Below are 23,957 nucleotides of genomic sequence, written 5' to 3' on the forward strand. Positions count from 1 at the left end.
TAGAATACGTGACAAGCTTTTAAAATAAACACTAGGTACAACAAGATCTATTAGCCCATTGTTATACGGGCTGTTATCACGTACTTCTTCTTGGTAACAATTCCAATAAATGCTTTATTTATAAACGCGTGGCTTTGACGCAGGAACAGGTACCCTTTCTAAATTAAAAAAAAAAGCGTATAACACGAAATTTGTCGGTTAGGTAGTTCAGACGTTAATTCGTAACACTCAAACTCACTTCCGCTTTATTATATCGGGATGCTTAGTAAAATATCACGGATGATGAGAACTTTTTGCCTAGATTAATCGACCTTAAATTAAACTCTGATTCGAGTTTCAAGTCAATCCTATTAAATGTACTAAGTGTTTGAGACAAGTAACTGTAGTTGAACGAAAGCACTAATTAACACCGCCTGATTCCTTTCTGATATTTACAACGTTCACGAGAAAATATATAGAAATACAAGCGAAACTATTGGCCGAAATTAATAAACAGGATACAGGATTTACAGATGGTTCAACTCATAAGAATAAAAATATTGCTAATAAAACTACTTTTATGCCACAATTTTTTTTTTATTAAAAAATAATAAAATATACTTATTTAACACAGGGGCAGCGTAATTCAAGTTAAATTAAAAGGCAAAAAAATAATAAGGCGTATAATTGCATTGGAAATGACTAATTGCTATTTGCAATGGATAATCTACTAATTATTTTAATCTTTTATTATATAACAAAATTAATGATTCTAATCACCGACTCACACACTAATTAATCTGCTCAAAGGAAAAAAAATAATACTTGTTGTACTTTAAATTCGAATTACAATTTCAGTATCAATGACCTTAATATTGAATGGTTGATTAATTTCCCGGATTATTATATTGTCTACGATTTTTGCGGAAAGAAGGCAAGTAGACTGTCTTAACTTCCACTTATGACAGTCTACTTGCCTACACTAAGAAAATATGTAAAATATGTTACTATAAATTTTATAACGTTTTATATTTCATATGTTATTTTGACAAAATAATTATTCTGTATTTATTTTATTTTAATAAACATAAAGACGAAATATTTTAAGTTCATGCTGCGCTTGGGCAGCGTGAGAAAGGTAAACAACTTATGATAGTAATATCAATGTGTGACATAATAATCGTGTATTTGGACCAGAAAAAATACGTATGTATTACTACGTTAAGTTTTATGTAGGTTTGAATGTGTGCGTGTCTCGTTATTCTCACGTGTAACACGGATACATACGTACATACATGTATTGATGAATTCAGATAAAGTTTACAACTAAAAACTCCTAATACTTTATAATAAATTGGTGTCCATATTATTTTGGCAAACTTCCAAGGAAAATTTTAAAATTCATGTCATTCATTCATTCATGTCAAAAATTTAAAAACGTAATGGATCACTACTATTACATATATATACACGAATATTTTATATGGAACGAGAAAATTTCCTACCAGCTTCGCTGGACATTGAACAAAAAAAGGGAAGTATCAACGGAACTAAATATGTGTGTACTAGGAAAAATATTAGTACTATTATAAATCTTTAACAATCAATTAAAATCGCAAGAAAACCAGTAGTATTTTCTTTTCAGCTTGGAGTATCTATGTATATGCTTCTCTCGTAAATCTTCTTAAGAGAGAGGAAACATTTGCCAGCAGATATTTGCAGATTAGCTGAAAAAAAGTTAAAAGAAGAACAATAAAGAACTCACCCAGTCATTCTTCTGCAATCAGAAAAGTATTCCTTTACAAATCTTATAAATACAGTTGGAAAAAACATTGGTTCACATGTCTTGGCCGAAATAACAATTATTATAAGTGATATTCGAATCAAGATGACTTGTCGAATGCAATCAAAATGTTTTCGTTTTCATAGCGTGGGGTTTGCGCATAACAATGATTTCATGGAAATTTAAAGTACGTAACACAATGCACTTGATAGCGGACCATTTACGACGGTAATTGGCTGATGATATATGCGATCGATCGAAATAAAAGTAATTAGCAAATAATTATGGAATCTATACGTCTTATGAAGGTATATTATGACACAACTTAGATGTAGCATCGGCAAAATTCGTTAAACCGATCACACCCAATTTAAGTACGCTATCCCAAACTATCAATATTTATTTCTTATGTCAATGATCTTTATACAAACGTAATAACGTGTAATATTATATGACCTAATTATGTTCGTCAATTTGACACGTCGATTTACATGCACTTGCTTTCTCGAGTTGAACTGACTCGAGAATCTATAGCGACGAATAGCGTCTAATCGAATCGAACTATTTCTATTACTTGTATAAATCGGCAGTAATCGGTTTTATTGAATTTGCCGATGCCACATCTAAGTTGTGTCGTACTATACATCATCATTACATATTATAAAGCAAAGTCGATTACCGCTGTCCGTCCCTATGTATGCTTAGATCTTTAAAATAACAATAACAATATAAATACATAGACAATTTAGCAAAGAAACACAAATAGTTTTAGAAGTTTAATGTGATGTCGTAAATAAATAAATTCTGTAGTATATTTAGTATCAGTATTACACCGAAGGCAGGGCGGGTAGCTAGTACTTTAATAATTACCAGGTGTGGTACAGGAAAGTAAATGGCCCATCACTTGAAAAGTGGTCACAGCTATGTGTGACATGCAAGAATTATTTAAAAGCTTTCCATAAGCTATCAGTCTGCTACGATGAGGTAGCTAACCTTGTACTTATAATAGCTATGTCCCGGAACCGGTGACAGATCAGTGGAAACCAGCGGTATAAATTATCGCTTATAACAGTATTGTTGTTTAGTGGTAAGATAATTAACTCGTAGATTGTAATACTAGACGCTTACACTAAATCTAAGGCGAGGCCCAGTGGTTAGAACGCATGCATCTTAGCCGATAATTGCATGTTCACACCCAGGCAAGCCACACTGAATATTCATGTGCTTAATTGGTGTTTATAATTCATTTCGTGTTCGGCGGTGACGGAAAACATCGCAAGGAAACCTGCATGTGTCTTATTCCATAAGAAATTCTTCTACATATATCCACCAACGCCCATTGGAACAGCGTCGTGGAATATGTTTCAAGACTTTTCCTCAAAGGGAAAGGAAGCCTTTTTCACAAAATCTTACTGCCAATGAAACATAAACCTATGGCATCCTATATAGAAATTATATAGGTTAAAAATGGTTTTGTTTACCTTTTACTTAATTAATGTAATTAATATTGGGATTTTGTGCAAACCCATCTGTGTAAGCATCCATGCTTGATATGTTCCATCGCCAATCAACAATCCTTAATACCATTATTTGTATTCCGGTTTGAAGGACGAGTAAGCCCGATTTACACACACATCACATCACCATAGTTCCCAAGTGTTGCATTGGTGATCATGTGACGAAGGTTTTTCTGTAGGAATATTTTTAACAGTACAGAGAGAAGTATAAGTTACTTATTGGAATTTATCCCAAACAGTTTTTTTATGTTTTTCCTTTTAAAAGACGTCACACGTACCGGTTATAGGTGTTAGGTGATATTGTGACGTCTATTTTTCGTAGACAATTGCGACTTATATCGTAAATGCAGAATTCATTGAAACGATGTTACATATATTAAGATTATTAAATATACATTTTATAATTATATTACTTGCTTTGCATTTAAACGCAGTTGCATTAAGGAATACCGTTTTACTGCAATTATTACTTGAAATATATATGTATATATATATTTTCACTACTGTCTATAGTTGAATATTTGCCACCAACCTACATTAGTCATCATCAACAACATCTTGACGGAATAATCTCCAAAAATCCATGTATAGAGCCCAGATATTTCTACAAGGTTTTTTATTATTTTCAATCTACATTAATATTATAAATGCGAAAGCAACTCTGTCAGTCTGCCTGTCGCTCTTTCACGACAAACCGCTGAACCTAATTCGATGAAATTTGGTATGGAGCAAATTTAATATCCACGAAAAGACAGGCTAATTTTTACCTGACGCATCACAACCAACGCTCTTAAACGCGTGCGAAGCCGCGGGCGTTTACTAGTTTTAGTATATTTGCACAGTTTAAATCGTGGTGGTAAATTTATGCGGTTATCGGTAATCGCTAAAAACAAGCACTAGCAAAACTCTCTAAAACAAAAGGTCTGATAAATTCAATGAATACAGCAGTCATGTGTATCAGTGGAAAGTCGGTGATATAACACTCATAACTTATTACTATGCCGCGTTCATAGGCGCACGTAATGTATCGGTGACCCACAAATATTATTAAAAACTATTCATTACTTCACCGTGACGTGCGGACGACAATATCAATTACACGCACCACTTTATAGATTAGATCATCAACCTGATGTTGCCAAACGACATATTTCGTGCAGACTATGGGATTGAACTTATTCTTAAGACATAATACTTTTTGTTTTCTAGGAACTTAGTTGTAAAGTCTGTGTCAGAAATCTTTATTCAATATAGAAGTGATTACACTTGCTTATTGACAGTCAATTATCTACCACCGGTTCACACAACTCGGGCCTGAGAAGAACCGGCGGAATAAACTCAGCGGGATATAATAATAAACATATTTTTGTTATATGAAACATCCTCGAGGTGATCGTCTCATTCCCAAGGTGCTGTCAACTGAAAACTAAGGGATGTTCGAATGTCAAAACTCGAATGTTTTTCTTGATATTTCAAGAAAAACTAGCTAGCTATAACTTTAAAAAAAAAAATCCTTATATTGCATAAAAATATCTGAAACTGAACTCAGAACCTTGATAATATAACATCGATTCAAAATAAACTGTTTACTACATAATACGAACTATGAGCGAAAATTACTCATTGTCTCAAAATTTGAAATTTCATGGTCAATTTAATTTAGTATAATAGTGTGACTTCCAAAATAAAAAAAGAAATAGACTAAATAAAATTTGAATGATATTAATAAAAAATAATAATAACAGTTTGTTAATTATTATCAATAAACAACATCTTAACAAATTGCTATCTGAAATCTCTATATGTGGACATAAAAAATAAGAATAAACAGTGGAGTAAAACGATCTTAATTGTTTTGTATTTATCTAGAGATATTTACACAAATTTATTATAACATTATTGTAAGCCAATAATTTAAAAATTGTATCTATTTCAAAACAGATCTCAAGAAGGTCTATTGCTGATAAAAAAACATGTTTGTTATCATTTGTTATTGATTACAGTAAACAATTAGATGCTGTTTTAATATATTTTTTCGATGAGTCCGTGTTCAATGTTGCGTTACAACAGAAAACAATAAATTTCCTGTTCCTTATTGACGCGATTAGTATATTTTTTAGGAAAATCACTTCCGGAACTAAGGTCAAATATATCTATTTTATTATATAGATACGAGCGAAGATGAATCAACTGATGATTGCGGGTTCAAACCAAGCCAAGTACTACTGAATATATTCATGTGCTTAATTTGTGTTTATAATTCGAGAAATAAAACATCGTGAGGAAACCTGCATGTGTCTGATTTCATAGAAATTCTGCCACATGTGTATTCCACCAACCAGCATTGGAACCGCCTGCTGGAATATATTACAAACCTTCTCCACTCAGGGAGAGGAGGCCTTAGCCCAGCAGTGGGAAATTTATAGGCTGTTGTTGTTGTTATTATTATACAGATACAAGCTATCGGATTTCGAAACCATCCATTTTAAACACGCACAAAAACTTTCATCTACATCGGTCTAGGTGGAAATCCGTGACGCCCACAAACCAACAGAAGAAATCAATATGTAGATATAAAACATCATAAACATAATATTTAACACGCACCTTGAATCTTACAAACATCGAGTTATATTTCATACTGGTTAATGACATAGTATTATATTATTCTTTCAACAGTCATCAGTAATAATCCAAGTGTATTTTTTTATGTTATAGGTTTGCCGACGAGCATATGGGCCACCTGATCGTAAGTGGTCACCATCACCCATAGACAATGACACTGTAAGAAATATTAACTATTCCTTACATCGTCAATGTGCCACTAACCTTGGGAACTAAGATGTTATGTGTGCCTGTAGTTACACTGGCTCACTAACCCCTCAAACCGGAACACAACAATACTGAGTACTGTTATTTGGCGGTAGAATAAATGATGAGTGGGTGGTACCTACCCAGACGGGCTTGCACAAAGGCCTACCGCCAAGAAATATTATAATACTAATATTATTATAAATGGGATAGTAACTCTGTCTGTCTGTCTGTCACTTTTCACGACCGAATCAATGAAGCATTTGATGAAATTTCGTGTGAAGCAAACTTGAATTCCAAGAAAGGACATAGCTTACTAGGCTACTTTTTTGCCTAACACTTGATAACCAACCCCGAAAACGCGAACGAAGCCACGGGCGACCACTAGTCGATCATAAATATGATTGGCGAAAGAAACATACATATTATTTGCATAAAAACTATTTGCATATTTGAAAAAAAATATTGAACGCATTTTTAATTTTTTCCATAGCTATCAAACAAAAAAATACTAGCTAACAATGTGAGCAGATAGTGTCGCTAAACCATTTTATATTTGCCTATTTACATAAGATTATATATTATAGATAGATATATATTATAGATTTTCGTAATAACAAGTTGATACTACACGCGCACCTATGGTATGTTTATGGTCTGCCACACGTGTACTTTGCAACTTCGCAAAGATAATAGGTGTAAAAACGCTATCGGACTAATAAAGAAACGATATATTTGTTATTTTTACTTTATAAAAATTATAAGTTCATTTAAAGAGTATTAATTCAATGACGTCATCATCAATCACACGTCTATACACAGGATAATATTATGACGTAATATATTACTAACGAAATGCTTTCATTACTTTGACCATAAAAGATTTCTGAAAAAAATTGTATGCTTAATAATATTCCCGTGTAATTAATAAGACGTGGCATAAACCTTAATCCACTATTGGGTTTGATGCTTTTCGCATTAATAACTCTTGTAAAAGATTGTTCTAGATAAGAAGATGGTTTGCGTACTCCACCGTCCTATTCCGTTAATGGTCGTTGGATATGCAGGTGACAATTATATCTCCGTATAGATTTTCAATATAAATGCCTCAAGATGTAATTTTTACCGCTGAGCGTGACATGAATTAATATTCTTCAATTTGAATTGATAGATAATTATCTCTGTAAATCGAATGAACTTTATTTTCAATATGAAACATATCGAAATACAATTAGACAAATTATTACGTTGATCGTATATGCGCCTGCCAAAAAGTAATTGCAATGAAGTCAATCCACAATTTTACAAATTAGAATTTAAAGGTGTTACATTCCACCAAATTTTATTTGTAAATCATAGTTTTTCTTAGAATATTGTATGTGTGACAAAGTATTGGATAATAAATAATCAAGAAACTCAATATACGAACTACGTATATCTGTAAAATTATTAATCTTTACATGTCAAATGGCACAATACGTTTATCACGTTATAATTACGTACCCATTGCTATATAAATGGTCTTTAAATGACTCACAATTTAAATTTCTTCCTCATGACTATCAGAACCGATCTACCGAACTTGACCTAAATAGTCCAGGGCCTTGAAAGGCCCTAAGGTCAGCCCTCACTCTGCATATAAGAATTCTATATTAGGACTCGTCCATCTTTGAACTACTATCTTATATACACGCGATGAATTCGTAATTTATTGAAGGTAAACATTTAAACCCATTACCATTCTGTTCTCCATGATCAATCACATAAAATATCTTATTAATACTGATAGTCTTTATGTAGGACACTATCTATAAATTTTATTTTTTTACTTGGTCAGCAATACTTTTTTGTTTCAAGCTGAGATGATGAGAGATGAATAAAACGAAAATAGAAGTTTGGAACAGGTTCAATACTTACGCATTAGTAAGGTGATCTTTTTGTTCATAATAAAAATCCTTTGATTTTTTATTAGTAACAAAAGAGGGAAATGCTTATAGACTGAGGCGCCTCAGTATAGATACACAGAGCAAGTAGATCAAAACCAAAGATGGCGTTGTTAAGTATAATTTATCTCGTAGTAAATGGTCAGCGAAATTATCACGAGAAATCCTACATATACCGCTTAACATTTTGCAACCCGTGCAAAGACATAGGATTTACATCTTTCTTTGTAGGATGTCCTATCTTTTTTTTTTATTAACATTGATAGCCGTAATGGACAGATATTGGCGCTGTAAGAAATATACGTCAACCAATGTACCACAAACCTTGTCAGCTACGATAATATATCCTTTGTATCAATGGAACAAAACAGTAACAAGCACAAGTTTGACTGCATGAGTTGATTTTTGATAAGAAGGTGATATACTAAACAAAACATTATCACCACATAAATTATTCCGAATATGTAGTGATGTTCAATCCTTTGTAGGTTGATACTAAATAATGTACTAACGAAAACATATCAAGGTATTATTTTATTATTTACAATATAAATCGTTGAAGTGCAAATATTCGAAACCATATAATACATTAAATGAAAACTTTAACAAAAATGTCGATAAACATCAAACGATAATTCCACTAAAAATTCTGAAATCATTGTCATTAATTATTTCTTTCCATCGAATCGATATTTTCTCCTATCAAGAAGACCATAAACACCATCTGAATTTATGTGATTTCTCTTACTTCCGCGTATAGGACTGGACTAGTCGTATGCCTATATAAGTGATCGCTGTGTATACCATAAGACGTACACCTGTCGTGAGTGTTAATTGAGCAAGCCACTCTTGAAATGGATTGTCGTTAATAATCGTCGGCCATTCAGCTGTGCTAACATCTTCGTATGTTTGAGCTTGAGGACGAAGGTAACTCATCAAATGAAGATATGCAACATGACCTGCTTCTAAAGCGGATGCAACGTCCCCATCAGCAAATATATCGAGAGCACCCCATTCAAGATATTTAGGCACAGTTCTTAAAGTTAGCCGTCGTAAAGTGATGAAATCTCCACAACATGGCACATAAATGTCAGAAATATCTGATTCTTTGTAACTTATCGGGTCCGCAGCTTCTTCTCCAAAGAGACTTACAAGTTGACTCAAAACTCCATCCCGGAGGTTGTCATCATCGTCTTTAACTCTTAAATATCCTATCAATGCTGCATATCGCTCCATACTACCCGTTGATGATATTATCGGACGTTCAGTGGCCCAAATTATTGGACCTTTTATACTCAATATATCACCACTATAACCTTCTCGTCTCCAAAAATGTTCTTCATATTGCACTAGGAATTTCCTCGTTTTCCCCTTAATCATAGATTTAATGATAGCAATTTCTCTATCCGTAAGTAGCTGCGCTTCAAATTCAAAGTGTCTAAGCTCATCGGGCTTTAACGCCATGGCGAGCAAGCTGCATACGTACTTGGTATCCCCTTTTATAGTTTTTAAAATAACTTGTTCATCTGCATACGAACTTATCTTTTTTATCGTCTTCGCTGAGTGAGTGATATTTGCGATGCTTTTCTGCAACTTGTTCGATAAGCGTTTTCTGCAATAACCGAGAAGTTTTTCTCGAAACTTGGTGTTGTTCCCATCCAAATGATTTCTTGAACTGCTGCTTCTGTAACACTGATGCAAGTAAAATAGTACGGATACAGTTTTCGCAGATGCACCACAAACAAGTCTCACCGTGGTCCTCATGATATCTCTTGAATTAGGAAAGAGCAACGCTCCACAAATATGTTTCTCCATTGTTGTCTGATCGTAATACAATAGTCGGTGTCTCTCAGATGCATCATCAAATTTCTTGGCTTGAAATAATCCTTTCATATTTTCATCGAGTAGCGTTTGGTATTGATTTAATTCAAATTTTTCCAAAACGTTAAGGTAATCGAAATCATGAAAGTCTCGCAAACATGCCGTTGTCATTCCGTTTTTATATTCGAATAATTTATTTAAAGGTGTTCTAACTTTTTCTGGTGCTATGATAGCATCTGGTAGGGGTATATTAAAGTCTTTTGCCAGCATATTGAGATAGTGCCTCGCTACATTATCGATTACCTCTTTCGCAGTGCCTTCGTCATATATTTCTTTGTTGTCTTCATCGTCCTCGCCCTGAAAGGCTACATTACATTTCGAACCTCCTGGCTTTTCCCCGGCTAAATCGAGAACCACGATGTCCATTGTATTGCCAAATTTTTTCTTGAGCTTATGAGCTGTCACTATACCTGGGAGACTACATCCTAATATAATTACGTCGGCTGTAACATGGCTGGAATCGTCTTCTATTTCATACTTGATGACCATTGTTTTATAATATGTAAATGTGTAAAATAAATTTAAAATAATTTTAAAACTTATTAAAAATATGTATAATTTCAAATGTCATTGACCGCGACAAATAATTTTAACAACAGATTATGAAATATACCTTCAAAAAAGTCACAATAACCAAAAAGTACATATATTTTATTTTGAGTTTTCAATTTGTATAATTATATTACAAATCTAGACCTTAAATTTGTATATTTAAATACGAAAAAGACTACCTGTACGATCTTTTATCACAGCAATGAATCAAATTTTTCAAAATTTTAAAATTAAAATGTTTAAATCTTTATTTCATATTTTCTAAAATATGAAAACCCAGTCACGAGAATCTACTTGTAATTACAGAAGCCCCAAAGAGTAACGCTAAAGCTAGTTACAATTATAATTTAATATCAAATATGCATTATCATAACGTCCTTCCTTAAAGGCAGGCAACGCACCTGCAAGCCCCCTGGTGTTGCAGATGTCCATGGGCGGTGGTAGTCACTTTCCATCAGGTGCTCGATTGCCACCTATGTCATAAAAAAAAGGAATCATGTATCTATTATTGTAGATTCCAAACCCTCTCCTCAAAGGGAGAGGAGGCCTTTAGCTCAGCAGTGGGAATCTACAGGCTGTTGTTGTTGTTGTTGTAGTATCTATTTGAGTTTTTTTGTTCCATCTTTACTTCTATATACCTGCCTAAAAATATTTGGATGTATAATGTATGGTTATTATTCTATCAGAAGCCCTGTAAGCTACAAATAATAAATAAATAAATAAATTCATTCATTCAGACAGTTGTGATTGATTAATATATAAGTACTACATACTCGATGCATGCGTATTGTTACTTTGCCCTAAAGATCGAGAAGCGCCATCTCTTTTCGCTTACATAATCGCCGTTCATCTCGGCGGCACGTAATCACAACGTCACTCTCGCGACCCTGAATTAGAAGTTGAGGTCATTACCATCGGACGATATAACGTGACGAGAACGGAGCCGTCAGAGCAAAACGAGATATTTGACATTTCGTGTAATTGGATTATATTATTATTATTTTCTGATTAAATAAATGTGGCAGTTTTTATATCTTTAATGAAAATGAAAAATATTTAATTGTGATATATCATAAAGTAAAGTAATGTAACAGCCTGTAAATTTTCCAATGCTGGGATAAGGCCTCCTCTTCCATTAAGGAGAGGGTTTGGAACATATTCCACCACGCTGTTCCAATGGGAGTCGGGTTGGTGGAATGCACATGTGGCAGGATTTCGATGAAATTAGACACATGCACTCACCCACCTCACGATGGTTTCCTTCACCGCCGAGCACGAGATGAATTATAAACACAAATTAAGCACATACATATATATACATATATAGTGGTGCTTGCCTGAGTTTAAACCGGCAATCATCGGTTAAGATGCACGTTTTGGGCAATCTCAGCTCCGATATATCATAAAATAAGATTTAATTGAAAGGACAAAAAGCATTCCGTATTGTAACAGATTGACCAAGCTTCTTACCTTCAAGCCCCTTTGACGAATGTTCAAGCCCAGCAACGTAGATTTACAGGCTACCAACAGCAACCATATAATTTAAAACGCTATTCCATTCCAAACAGATAAAAAAGTACCTGAATAGTTTCTTAGTTCCTATGAAGTCGATAAACTTTACGAGTTACATTTTATCAGCCAGTTACTTTTTAAATTTCGTATAAGTTAATAATCCATACGCGAATAACATAACATTAATCTCTAGGAAAATATTTTATAAGGAAGGTCTTTACTACGCCCTAGTTTTAGTATTTATTTATTCATGATGCAGCGGATCCCAATTACAAAATTAATTGTAGTACAAGTAATAAATTCTTCTATTTTCGTAACAAGGGTTACTCTCAATGTTAATATACGCGTATATATTTGATATTAAACATGCCTTACAATAATATCAAATGAAAGTTTTCAAGTGAACGAGTAATTTGTTTGCAATTTGGTCAAGAGCACGGTTCCTTTATGATCCGATCTGTTTCATATTAGATCCGTTAATTGTGGCCACTAAATAGGACGTGGAACAACAGCTTAACTATACTGAGCTGACCTATTCTTGGTACTTGGTATACATCATATTACATACGTAATTTTTTGTTTATAATTTAATTCTGTAATCAAGTGAACTTTATTTAGGTCTTGGTTAAGCTTTAGGTGTATAATCCATAACGACTTGGTGCAAATTGGCTGCGATATTATGATGATTTTTGAAGATGTCGGCAAATCTGACTTTTATAGTATTCAAAAGAAGTTTACCAAAACTACTTACTTATATTTAACTTATAATCGAGAAAAATGCTTTATAAATTGCTAATGATGAATAATTATTTATTTAATAGAATTGCGAATTCGAAAGTGAAATTAATACAGAGAATTCAGTTCATGTCGTGAATTCATTGTGAATAGCAATAGTTTCCGATAGTTTCGTGGCTTATTCTTTAACCTAGAATTTATTAAGGCTAAGTTCTAATATGTATACTATAATATTTGAGTTGTTTTGGAGACTTCAAACTAGAAGCGACTTGATGGTGCTTTGTTGTAGTTCAATTCAAAATACATACATTATTTCATTATACGATGGTATATAGTTCTTCCTTTGAATATCTAACTTTCGTATTACAGTTTATCTTTTTTTAATCTACGTAGAATCCGTGTAAACTCATTTTACACTTCAACTCTACTTACTTGACAAAATTGATTAATATCTGACTAAAAAGGGTTTAATATTAAATATTAAAACCTCATTCCTCAACTATTATAATGTAAATATTCCACAGAATATCGTCCAATCGTAAAATGGTGAAAATTTTATGATCGAAAATTTCTTCTTTGATTTTCATGTTCGTTCTTAAAAAGATTTCCAAAGACTTTTTATTTTCAAAGTGATATCGATTACGAGTTTTGTAAGTACACTTGTGTACTCCTTAACGATCTTGCTAAATATACATCTGCAAATTAAATGCTAGATCACAAAAATAGTGCATCTGTTATTTATAGCTGATACGATTCACCGTATGAATTAATAGACTTTAGCCACGCTATGATTCTGTATTGAAATAGTCCAAGAGTTTGTACATCGCCCCCGCTAATCCCAGAAACTAATCTGATTATGGATTTTATTTAATAAAAAATCCATATAAACTGTACATCATGACCCTGAGTAGAGCAAAATAATCACAGAAGTCATATGAGGATTATTTTTTTATAATACCTATCTTGCTGAAAAATCTCCTAATGTGCTAAATCTATGTTGATAATACGTATACTAGACAATGCAAAGCAGTACAGTAGGCTTTTTTTATATAATGTTTTCTTAAAGGTAGCCGCACTTTAATGAACTAAAAATTTTGACTATTGACATAATAAACATAGATTTCAGAATTGTTTGATATAATAATGAAAAGGACCCTACATACTCGTTTGTTTCGACGTCAGCACGTTCAAGAACAATCAGTCATATTATAATTGACCAGCTTATTTATTAAGCTCCTTATCCTACGCAGTATTGTTGTGTTCCGGTTTGAAGGATGAGTGAGCGAGTGTAACTACAGGCACAAGGGACATATCATCTTAGTTCCCAAGGTTGGTGGCGCATTGACGATGTAAGGAATAGTTAATATTTCTTACTGCGTCATTGTCTATGGGTGATGGTGACAACTTTCCAACAGGTGGCCCATATGCTTGTCCGCCAATCTATATAGAATAATAAAAAAAAAAATTTTTGATGGCCTTCTAACGCCTGCGAAGGCTACATTTAAAGAAGTGTCAGGTTTCCTGCATTTTTAATCCGATATAGCTATAAATCCAATCCCAATCCGGGATGGTAAAAAAATCTCGACAAACCAGACAATTAATTATTGGCTCGATGTTTGAACACAGGAACTCAAGAACGATACTATAAAGTAGGCACTAGACCAATGTAACAGTCAAAAGCAGGGAGGTTTTCAGAGGCCATATATCTACAAGCTACAGCGCGAAGGAGCGAGGCAGTAACTTCAAACGTCGACCAATAAGGCAATTATAAAAAAAGTATGTCTAGTCGAACTTAACGCGGCAGACTTAAGCACTCGCATATTTTTTATTTCATTAATTATTTACGTACTTTATGTTAAAAAATATATATCTCAAAATATGCTTTATTCATTATATAATTAAGATGTTATCACCATAGAACTAGTAATATTAAACAATTTAAAAATATATAATGTGTCCTTGCTTTAAATATTGACTTCAAATTAAAATTCATATATATTAATTAATATTAAATGTTAATAACTCGTAAATCAAATTTAAAAGTAAAATTTTTAGAGACTACCTTCCCCCTTTAGCTGTGGGGAAAGTGCGTATTGATGACGATTTAGACTGAACTGAGGTATATTTATACCAACAAAAATGTATAAAATTGTTTGATGGACAAATACTAAGAAACAAAGTACTATTAAATAAATATGTTATAGGTATTGGGGATAGGGACGATTATTCAATAAATCAAGCATCTATCACGCGGTGACCACGAATAAAGTTTTAATTTTATTTACAATGTAGATGTGATCGCTATAAAACATTAATTGCAAATGATAAGGAGCCTTAAATAACCAACCGGGAACAAACCCCGAGACGTGCGCCGGTGCACGTAGGCCACTGAGCGCCGAAGCTCCATTGGCTCACGGTTAGAAAGTTCGCAAATTATTTGCAAATATTACGCATGCAAATAACTCGCATTCGTTAATTATTACCAAGTAATTTAAATATGATTACAACATTATAAGAGAAAATATTGAATAATATTTCTTAATATTTATGTTCCTACTTATTTAACAAACGAATCTATAACAAGAATGACATTAAATGAGATATTGGCGAAGCTAAATATATATCTATCTATATATATTTAGCTTCGCCGTTATCACTTTTTGACAGACAGACGTCTGATAAAGAACTTTACGATGTATTTTTTATGTTATAGGAGGTAAACGAGCAAGATCACTAGATGGAATGTGATTACCACAGACCACGAATATCTGCAGCACCAGGGGCCTTTAAAGAATGAGTATACTTTTCCTTAATACAGAGACCGCGTCGGCTCGGAAAAATCGGCGGTTGATGGTGCCTCAGAGTGGATGTGGTCTTAAAAAGTAAGTTAAAATATCTAATCTAAACAAAAATATTCAAATAGATTCTAATGGCTTTTGAATCGTCAATTTACAAGTTAAATCAAATTAATGTTTCATCTGGTAAAGGGTTACCAAAGTCCAGACTGCAAGGAGTATAAACAATTTTCACCTTCAAATAATAACCTTCAAAATTCTAATAGTGTGACTGTTGTGCCAGTCTCACACTGGCAAATTGACCAGATAATAAGACGAGATCAATACACACAGCTTTTGGAATATGTTCCAAAAAATGTCCTCAAAGGGGAGGCCTTAGCCAAACACTAGTAAATTTACAGACTGTTGTTGTTGTTGTAACACTATCTCAACCATAACATAACAATAACATTTCGTATGTTAAACCCATTCAAATCTACCACTAAGTTATGATTTGAATCGGTAACAATATAACGAATCGTGGTGATATAATGAAAACGCGCTGCTATCTGCAGTGCGAATAAGCCGGTTGTCATTTAGGGCGACTGACGACCCCGCTAGTCTCGCATTACAAATGGGTATAAAAGCAACCGTCGATCGTTTCATTATTACACGTAAATACGCGGGACAATCGTGTATCGTTTTTTATGACGCATTTAAAGTATTCATTGTGATCTTGTTGATTGAATTCTTGGTTATAAGATTTTTATTGATTTGTATGACCTTGACATTTTACTCAATCATAATAAAATTAAAATATAAGTGATGTTTTGTAGTTAGCATTTTTTTAGTATGTAGATATTAATTATTGGTTAAATGTCTATTGCGTCTATTCAAAGACGGTAAACGAATTGCTTTAAAAATAAGGATAAACATTGTACCAATTTATGTAAATCATCGCAATCAATAATCATAAGCTCTCAAATAAAAAAAACGTGCATATTAATAAAGAAAAAACATTATTACATTTTTTTTTAATAAATAGATTTTTTACATTTGATACCGTAATTTAATAAGTGTGCTTGTTAAATGGGAAAAAATGAAAAATATTTATACTATCGATAATACTTATTATTATTATTAATCTGTAATATATTAATGACAGCTGTTATAATTTTGTAGTACATTTTATACATTGCAATGTTTAATGTATTTCTTGAATATTCGAATTGTAACTTTAGTACTAATTTTCAAAATTTCTATACGGTATGCAGTGGCGGATTTACAAATCTGGCACTGATAGGCTAGAAAGCTATTCAATTTTTGCCGCCCCTACTTTTTTTTGCTACATTTATAATTTGTGTTCTATCGTCCTCATTACATCGTTTTTTTTCCGTGATTAGTATGATTATAAACTAGGTGATATTTCTGTCAGTTACTAGATTATTTTTCCAACCCGCTATGTAGTGACGAGTATGCGGATTACGGACGTAATGTGTATACATATAAGTATAAGTTTTTTTTTTATTTCTGTAAGATAATAACAAATTTGGGCAAAATTTGCCGCCCTCTAAATGTGCCGCCCTAAGCTCTAGGCTACTTAGCCTATTGGTCCGTTATAAATCCGCCACTCATGGTATGCTCTACATAATATTTTATTACTTTACAATAATATTACAAATGCGAAAGTAAGTCTGTCTATTTGTATGTGTTTTACTTCCACGGCTTTATCATCCAAATGAATTTGTTAAAATTTGGTATGAAAGTTTTAATATCAAGGGATATTATAGGTTAATTATTTGCCCCTAACACCGGACTCACCCCCTAAGCAAAATTAAAATCAAAATAAGCTTTATTAAAGTAGGCTTTTACAAGCACTTTTGAATCGTCATTTTACAATTAAGTAAAGCTACCACCGGTTCGGAAAGTACATAGATTCTACCGAGAAGAACCGGCAAGAAACTCAGTATTTACTCTTTTTGAACATTTAAAAAATACAAAGTCATGTTAGTTAATACAATTATTTAAATTAATACATCCTGTTTGGAAGTCAACTGGTACAGTTACTTCACGTTTTTTTATCATCTATATAAAATCTTGTATCGAATAATATGTTGTTATTTTTAGTAAATTTTGTTAGAATGTTAAAGAGCGACCTTTAGTACGAATTCGTTCATGTTCGACTACGAATTTCCACCAGAGTCCTTTCTGGTCATTTTATTTCGATCGATTTGAAATAATTTCCTTCTTTTTATATATTTTTGGAAAGCTAAGAAAACGGTTATCGGAAAAAAAATAATCTGCAAGCCAAGTTTTATAGTGATGTTTTTTAGTTTTTAAGGCATTTTTGAGGAAACAAAATCTAAAAAATATTGAAATAATTTCGTTTTCCGTCTTTTTTAAATTTGGACCGATAATTATTGTTTAAATATTGACAAATATCCAATGTTGAATCATTTTTACCAATCAAAAGAAAAAAAAAATATTTTATTTGAAACCTTTTTTTAAATATATTTTTGAAGTTGCAATTTTGACAAATTTTGAAAAAAGTTAAAAAACATGATAACTCAAAAATGGTTCACTTTTGGATTATGCATATGGGGGTTAAAATTATTGCAAATAGTCACCCCTATCACCTCCTAACGGATATACGTCGAGTTACCAATAACCTTGTATAATAGAAAAGAAAATCAGTCTCTTGGCAGATTTTCTTAATAGTCTTTACCAGCTGTAAGTGGTTATGTAGTTACAAGATATTTGTTACAATTGACATTTTTATATCGAATAGCAATATCGCTAATACGTGTTTTGTATAATACTTAAAATAGCTCACTTAAGAATCTAGGCCACCTAGATTTTATCTTTTGGTATTATTCCAATAATTCATAAAACAATAATAATTATATTACAGAACGCTTCTAAGTGCAAAGATTAATAGTGATAAAAACAATAAAATGTAATAAATAATATATACCCGATGCATATACTAGATGAAATTTACCAACAGCAACATCTAAGGATGTTTACCCGAAAAAGTTGGAAAAATCTTTAAAGTTTTTAGAAAAATCTCTTACATTTTGGTCACGTTGTCACACTTCTCACCGAGAAGAGACGTATGAAACTAGGTTGTGAGTATAAGTTATATTGCTTCATGTGCAGTGGCAGATTTACCAATAGGCTAAGTAGGCTGGAGCCTAGGGCGGCATATTTAGAGGGGCGGAAGATTTAGCTCAATTTTGTTATCATCTTACAGAAATAAAAAAAACCTATCATATCATATCACCTAATCATACTAATAACGGGAAAAAGCCAATGTAATAAGGAGGACAGAACACAAATCATAAAGTTTGAATTTCGGAATAAATGTAATTAATATGATTGTGAACTAAACTAACGTATGCCTACTACCCTACTAGCGGCAAATTTGTAAATCCGCCACTGTTCTTGTGTCAGAATTCCATTCGACAGATACCGATTGCGGCAATATTCCTTCGGGACCTAGCATGAAATGAATCAAACACTAGTTTAACAGTAAATGTTTAGTGTTTGTTAGAATTTTAATCCTCGAACTTAAGATTAAGATTGACATTTTCTATTGTGAATTGATATAACATGACATGAATTTATTCTATAGCATATGATAACACACGTTTTAAGACATTTTATTAGAAATTTATATTATCATCAGTATAAAAGTTGCTAACCGCTGTCTGACCCTATGTCTGCTTAGATCTTTAAAATTAAGCAGCGGATTTGGATGCGGTTTTTTTAATAGATTGAGTGATTCGAGAGGAAAGTTTTCGTATAAAATATGACAAGATATTAAAGAAACAAGAAAAAATCTGCAGAATATTTAGTATCGGCATTGCATCCGTGCGACGCCGGGGCGAGTCGCTTGTTTATCTATAATTTTGATGAATATTTATTCATCAATCACAGACACGTGTTTGCCTTACAAGTATATACCTTTTACTGTATCTTATCTTTAATTTGTCTTTGTTATTTTAATATGCATCCACGTCTTTATTGCCAAGCAGCATCCCAGTAAAGACTTCTATATATTTACTTATTGTTGCTCTTATGTTACAAAATATGTATATGATACACGTGTCGTACTGCTCATAATGTATTATGTTAATGCCTTCACTCCGTCATATATGTAAGTTTCAAAGTATTTTTGATCAAGTAGCAAAATTACAATATAACGCTGGAAATTGCAGTGATTTATTGTCATTTTGCTTGTTTTAATTATATATAACAGATAGGAAGAATCTATAATGCAAGTCGGTGGGGCTTGGAACATAGATTCTTACAAGAACAAATAGCAAACTGGTATTTTCAATGGATATATAAATAAATAACATACATTGGCACATATTTACTATTGTAATTAAGATACAATTATGTTTATATATTTTGATATATCTTTAACAAATTATTTTAATTTTTATTAGTATAATAAATTCATAAATTCTAATATTATAAATGTGAAAGTGTGTTTGTTTGTCCGGCTTTCACGCAACAACGCCTCAGCCTATCCTCGTGACTGACTAGTTTAGGTACCACCCACTCGCATACTCTTCAATGCCAAACGATATTCTTTTGTAATACTATAATACGGCATCAATGAGTGTACATGTGTAAATTTCTTTTACATTTGTAAATATGTCGCCGGGCGTTTTTACCAACTGATACCAAGTGGACATTGGTGATGTTCGAAATATTAACTTTTAACCTTAGGATCAAAAAACTTATGTCCCTTTTGCATATAACTATGCGGAGTCATTAATTCTTGAAATCAGAAGACGATGATACTAAAGTCTTCGGTATTCGAAGAAAAAATGTAAACCATTTACCTTACCTAAATACATTTCAGTTTTAGAGATACCTTACTGAGAGCGTTTAGTTATTGCTTAAAGACTCCAAATATATGAGTGAATATTCGAAAATAGAAAAGAAGTATACAACAAAGTACAGGATTCGTTTTAAATGTTTCTTAAGTACCCCTCATAAGTAAATTTTAATCTTCTGATTGTTTTTCTAACTATTTTAACCTTACAATTTTACTAATTAGTAAGACGAACTTTGGAACAGCGACTATTAAATATTTATACCGTTTGATATGTAATATCATAGGGCAGTCTTAAGAGCTGACCCAGTGTTTAAAACGTAAGAGATAAACCAAAATTGCACATTGAAAGCCGGCAACGCACCTGAAAGCTCCCTGGTGTTGCAGATGTCCAAAGGCGGTGGTGGTCACTTTCCATTACGTGAGAATAAAAAAAAAAAAAAAAACAATAATTACCAATTAATTTTCAAATGCTTAAACTTTATGCAAGAAATAAACCCCGTCCTAAAGAAAATGGAACATTACAGATGGTCGCTTTTTTAAACTGGGTTATATTTAATAGGTCAAATATATTATACCCAAACAAACGTGATCAAATAGACATTCATGATTTTTTTTCAACCTTGACCATATCATGATCATTTATCAACTAGCATCATGAATCATAAAACAAAAATACATTTTCCATTTGCAAATTACCGTTCCGCTATTTATGGCACGAGGTAAATGCAATGAATAATCTTATCAGCGTCTGAGCGCATTCGTCTTGTTAATAAAGTGTGACGTGTTGATAAGAATACATACTGATTTCACATCGATGCAATATAAAATAGACACAGTTAACCCAGGGTAGAAAAGCCGAAGCTTTAGATGGGTTAGTGTATGGTAATCTTCGAAAACTATTCATTCATTCAGTCATCATCAGCCCGTTTCCGTCCACTGCTGAACATAGGCCTCTCCAAGTGCACGCCACTGTGTTCTTTCTCCGACTACTCTCATCCAGCTCATGCCTGCCGCCTTGCGTAAATCGTCACTCCACGGTGCCTGAGGAAAACTATAAAAACTAAAACTATACCTTATAGTAAACCTCTTCAATACGTGCTTCTTTGATTTGTTTGATGTCTTCCTTTTTTTATTACCGTTCTTTCATACCTCTTCCTAACAATAAATGTAATTAATCAAGTGATCCTTTCAAAGCGTCAGCCGCTATCAACATTGTGATACGACGATCTCGTCTAGTGGCTAGATCAGACAGTAAATGACGATGCTGCATTGCCAAATCTGCGTAAAAATAAAAAGTAATGACACATAAAAACTCCGTGGTACTTGGCAAAGCTTTATCTTAAATCGCCGGTTAAGAGTCAACAATTCCACTTTCATGAAAGTAACACACTATAAAATTTAAAGTAAATGTATGTATATCCTCAAGCTTTTACAGATTTAAACATATCCAATATATTGCTACTAATATATCGATACTAGTACAAAAAGTAATAATAAAAAGTAGACTGTATATAAATGCCATAGAGTATGATTTTGCATGTGCGGAAATCGATTTGTATTACCAAAGTTATCATCGAAAGATTATTGTATTTATTACACAGGAAGCGGCAAGCCGATAGATCGACATTGACGACTACGATAGTTTTAATAAGAGGGCCTATTAGGAGATTGTTGTCAAACGTCAAGGTTTCGCCTTGATTTTAAAATGAGCTAAGATAATATTATCATTACGGTGATCAAAATTGTAATAATTCGATTAAGATACCTCTTTAAAAGATATTTAATTAATTGAAACTTTTAGTAATAAACAAAAGAAGTACCGCACAACCACTCTGTGGAACCAGCTGTCGCCGGCGGTTTTTCCGAACCGATACGACATGGGAACCTTCAAGAAAAGAGCCTACTCCTTTCTCAAAGGCCGGCAACGCACCTGCAAGCCCCCTGGTGTTGCAGATGTCCATGGGCGGTGGTAGTCACTTTCCATCAGGTGAGCCTCCTGCTCGTTTGCCACCTATTCCATAAAAAAAAAAAAAAAAAAAAAAAAACAATTAAAATTAATCAAAATTATTTCAATAATTTCTTCTTGCTTTCGTTACTATTATGGCGCCTACTATTGACTTCCTTATAAGGTCATCATTGGCATTCGTTCTTAAGTGCTTGCAAATCACTTAATAGTAATAGCAGATAATGTCCTCCTAACGACCTGTATAAAAGACTATAAAACGATGGGACGGAAATCCTAAGCGATCGTTGAGATCAGGCTCAAGACCAGACATATTCCTTTGGGGCTAATGGCACGGAATTTTTTTCAATGAAGAAAATTAAACTACTAAAAAAACAAGTAAAGCAATAACATGTTTAGGATTCATATCAAGCAAATTTGACTTGCTCTTTCTACATTTGTCTACAAATTATTAATGGTTCCCGCGGCACCGCTTGCGTTTTAAGGGTCAAGAGAATTAGGTCTTAAAAAAAACTGGTTATGTCCATCCAAGAAGTTCAAGTTTACTTCACACCAAATTTCACCAAATTCAGTTCAATGGCTGTGAAAGAGGAACAGACAAAAAAACAGACAGAGTTACTTTAACATTTATAATAACATGAGTATAGATAAATCTACGTACATAGATATACCTTTAGTACTCGGCAGAACTTCTTCTAAAAAGTTGTTTAACGGTTGCCGATTGCGATTGGAAGCCGATCGAAGCAACAATCTCGTAATAGAAAAGCGAGTGCCATAATAATAAAAAGGAGCTATTAAGCTGTCAAGCAGAAAAGACGTACGCGTTAAGTGTGCTCGTCTTGTTAGCTCGTGTAAGTTGATTGTATTCCAGTTATATCTTGTAAATTGGAAATGGCATCAGCGCTTACTTGCAGCAATTAATATTTCCAGTTTAGTTGTGTTTAATTATTAAACGTCAAATAAATATCAGTTTTATGTAATGTTTCATGTGCGTGTTAAATCGTCACTGATAAAGACTGTCATCAGAAGACATCAGTTACTATAATACCATCTAAAACAGGGTTTTCAGTCAAAAAAAATTCAAGAGCAATCTGGAGTTTGGAAACTGGCAATTTACATTCCAAACAACTTGTTAGATGTGTTTTATAAAGATTCCATATTAATTAAAGTTTATGTTGGTTATAAATTTGGAAAATATATTTAGGTAAATAAATACATGTAAGTGTGTGACTTTGATCAATGTCGAACACCACTTCCAATATAGAAGATTTAAAAATGATGGACCTTACACATACATTGGTCGAGGAAACTTTTTGTGAACCTAATATTTAAATATCTATACATGAAGAACAGGAAAATATATAATGTTCCAATCAAGTTAATTACAAGATTACCAACTAGATATAAAAAATAATAAAAATTGTTTAACAATATTTTCTATCAAAAAATAATGAATTAATGTATGTTGTCTGTGTCTGATATTTACATCTAATAATAGTATTTAAAAATATCTTTTACGAGAAGATTTAATAAATTTAAATGTAAAGTTACTAGCGGTTCAGTATAAAGACGATATAGAGAATAAATAAAATTTTAACAAAAAGAAAAACCGACTTCAAACAAAACACTATTTTAAAACAAATGAATATGCACGA

At 32.7% G+C, this 23,957-nt stretch overlaps 1 protein-coding gene across 1 annotated transcript; it reads right to left on the reverse strand.

Moving 5' to 3' along the window:
* Positions 1-8,737: 8,737 nt before the first annotated feature.
* Positions 8,738-10,474, reverse strand: LOC124533211. Its single transcript, XM_047108404.1, has one exon. The coding sequence runs from the start codon at positions 10,401-10,403 to the stop codon at positions 8,778-8,780; it is 1,626 nt and encodes a 541-aa protein (XP_046964360.1). The 5' UTR covers positions 10,404-10,474; the 3' UTR covers positions 8,738-8,777.
* Between the last annotated feature and the right edge of the window lie 13,483 nt (positions 10,475-23,957).

The sequence above is a fragment of the Vanessa cardui genome, chromosome 1 (genome assembly GCF_905220365.1).
Source record: "Vanessa cardui chromosome 1, ilVanCard2.1, whole genome shotgun sequence".
In the NCBI taxonomy this organism is placed as follows: domain Eukaryota; kingdom Metazoa; phylum Arthropoda; class Insecta; order Lepidoptera; family Nymphalidae; genus Vanessa; species Vanessa cardui.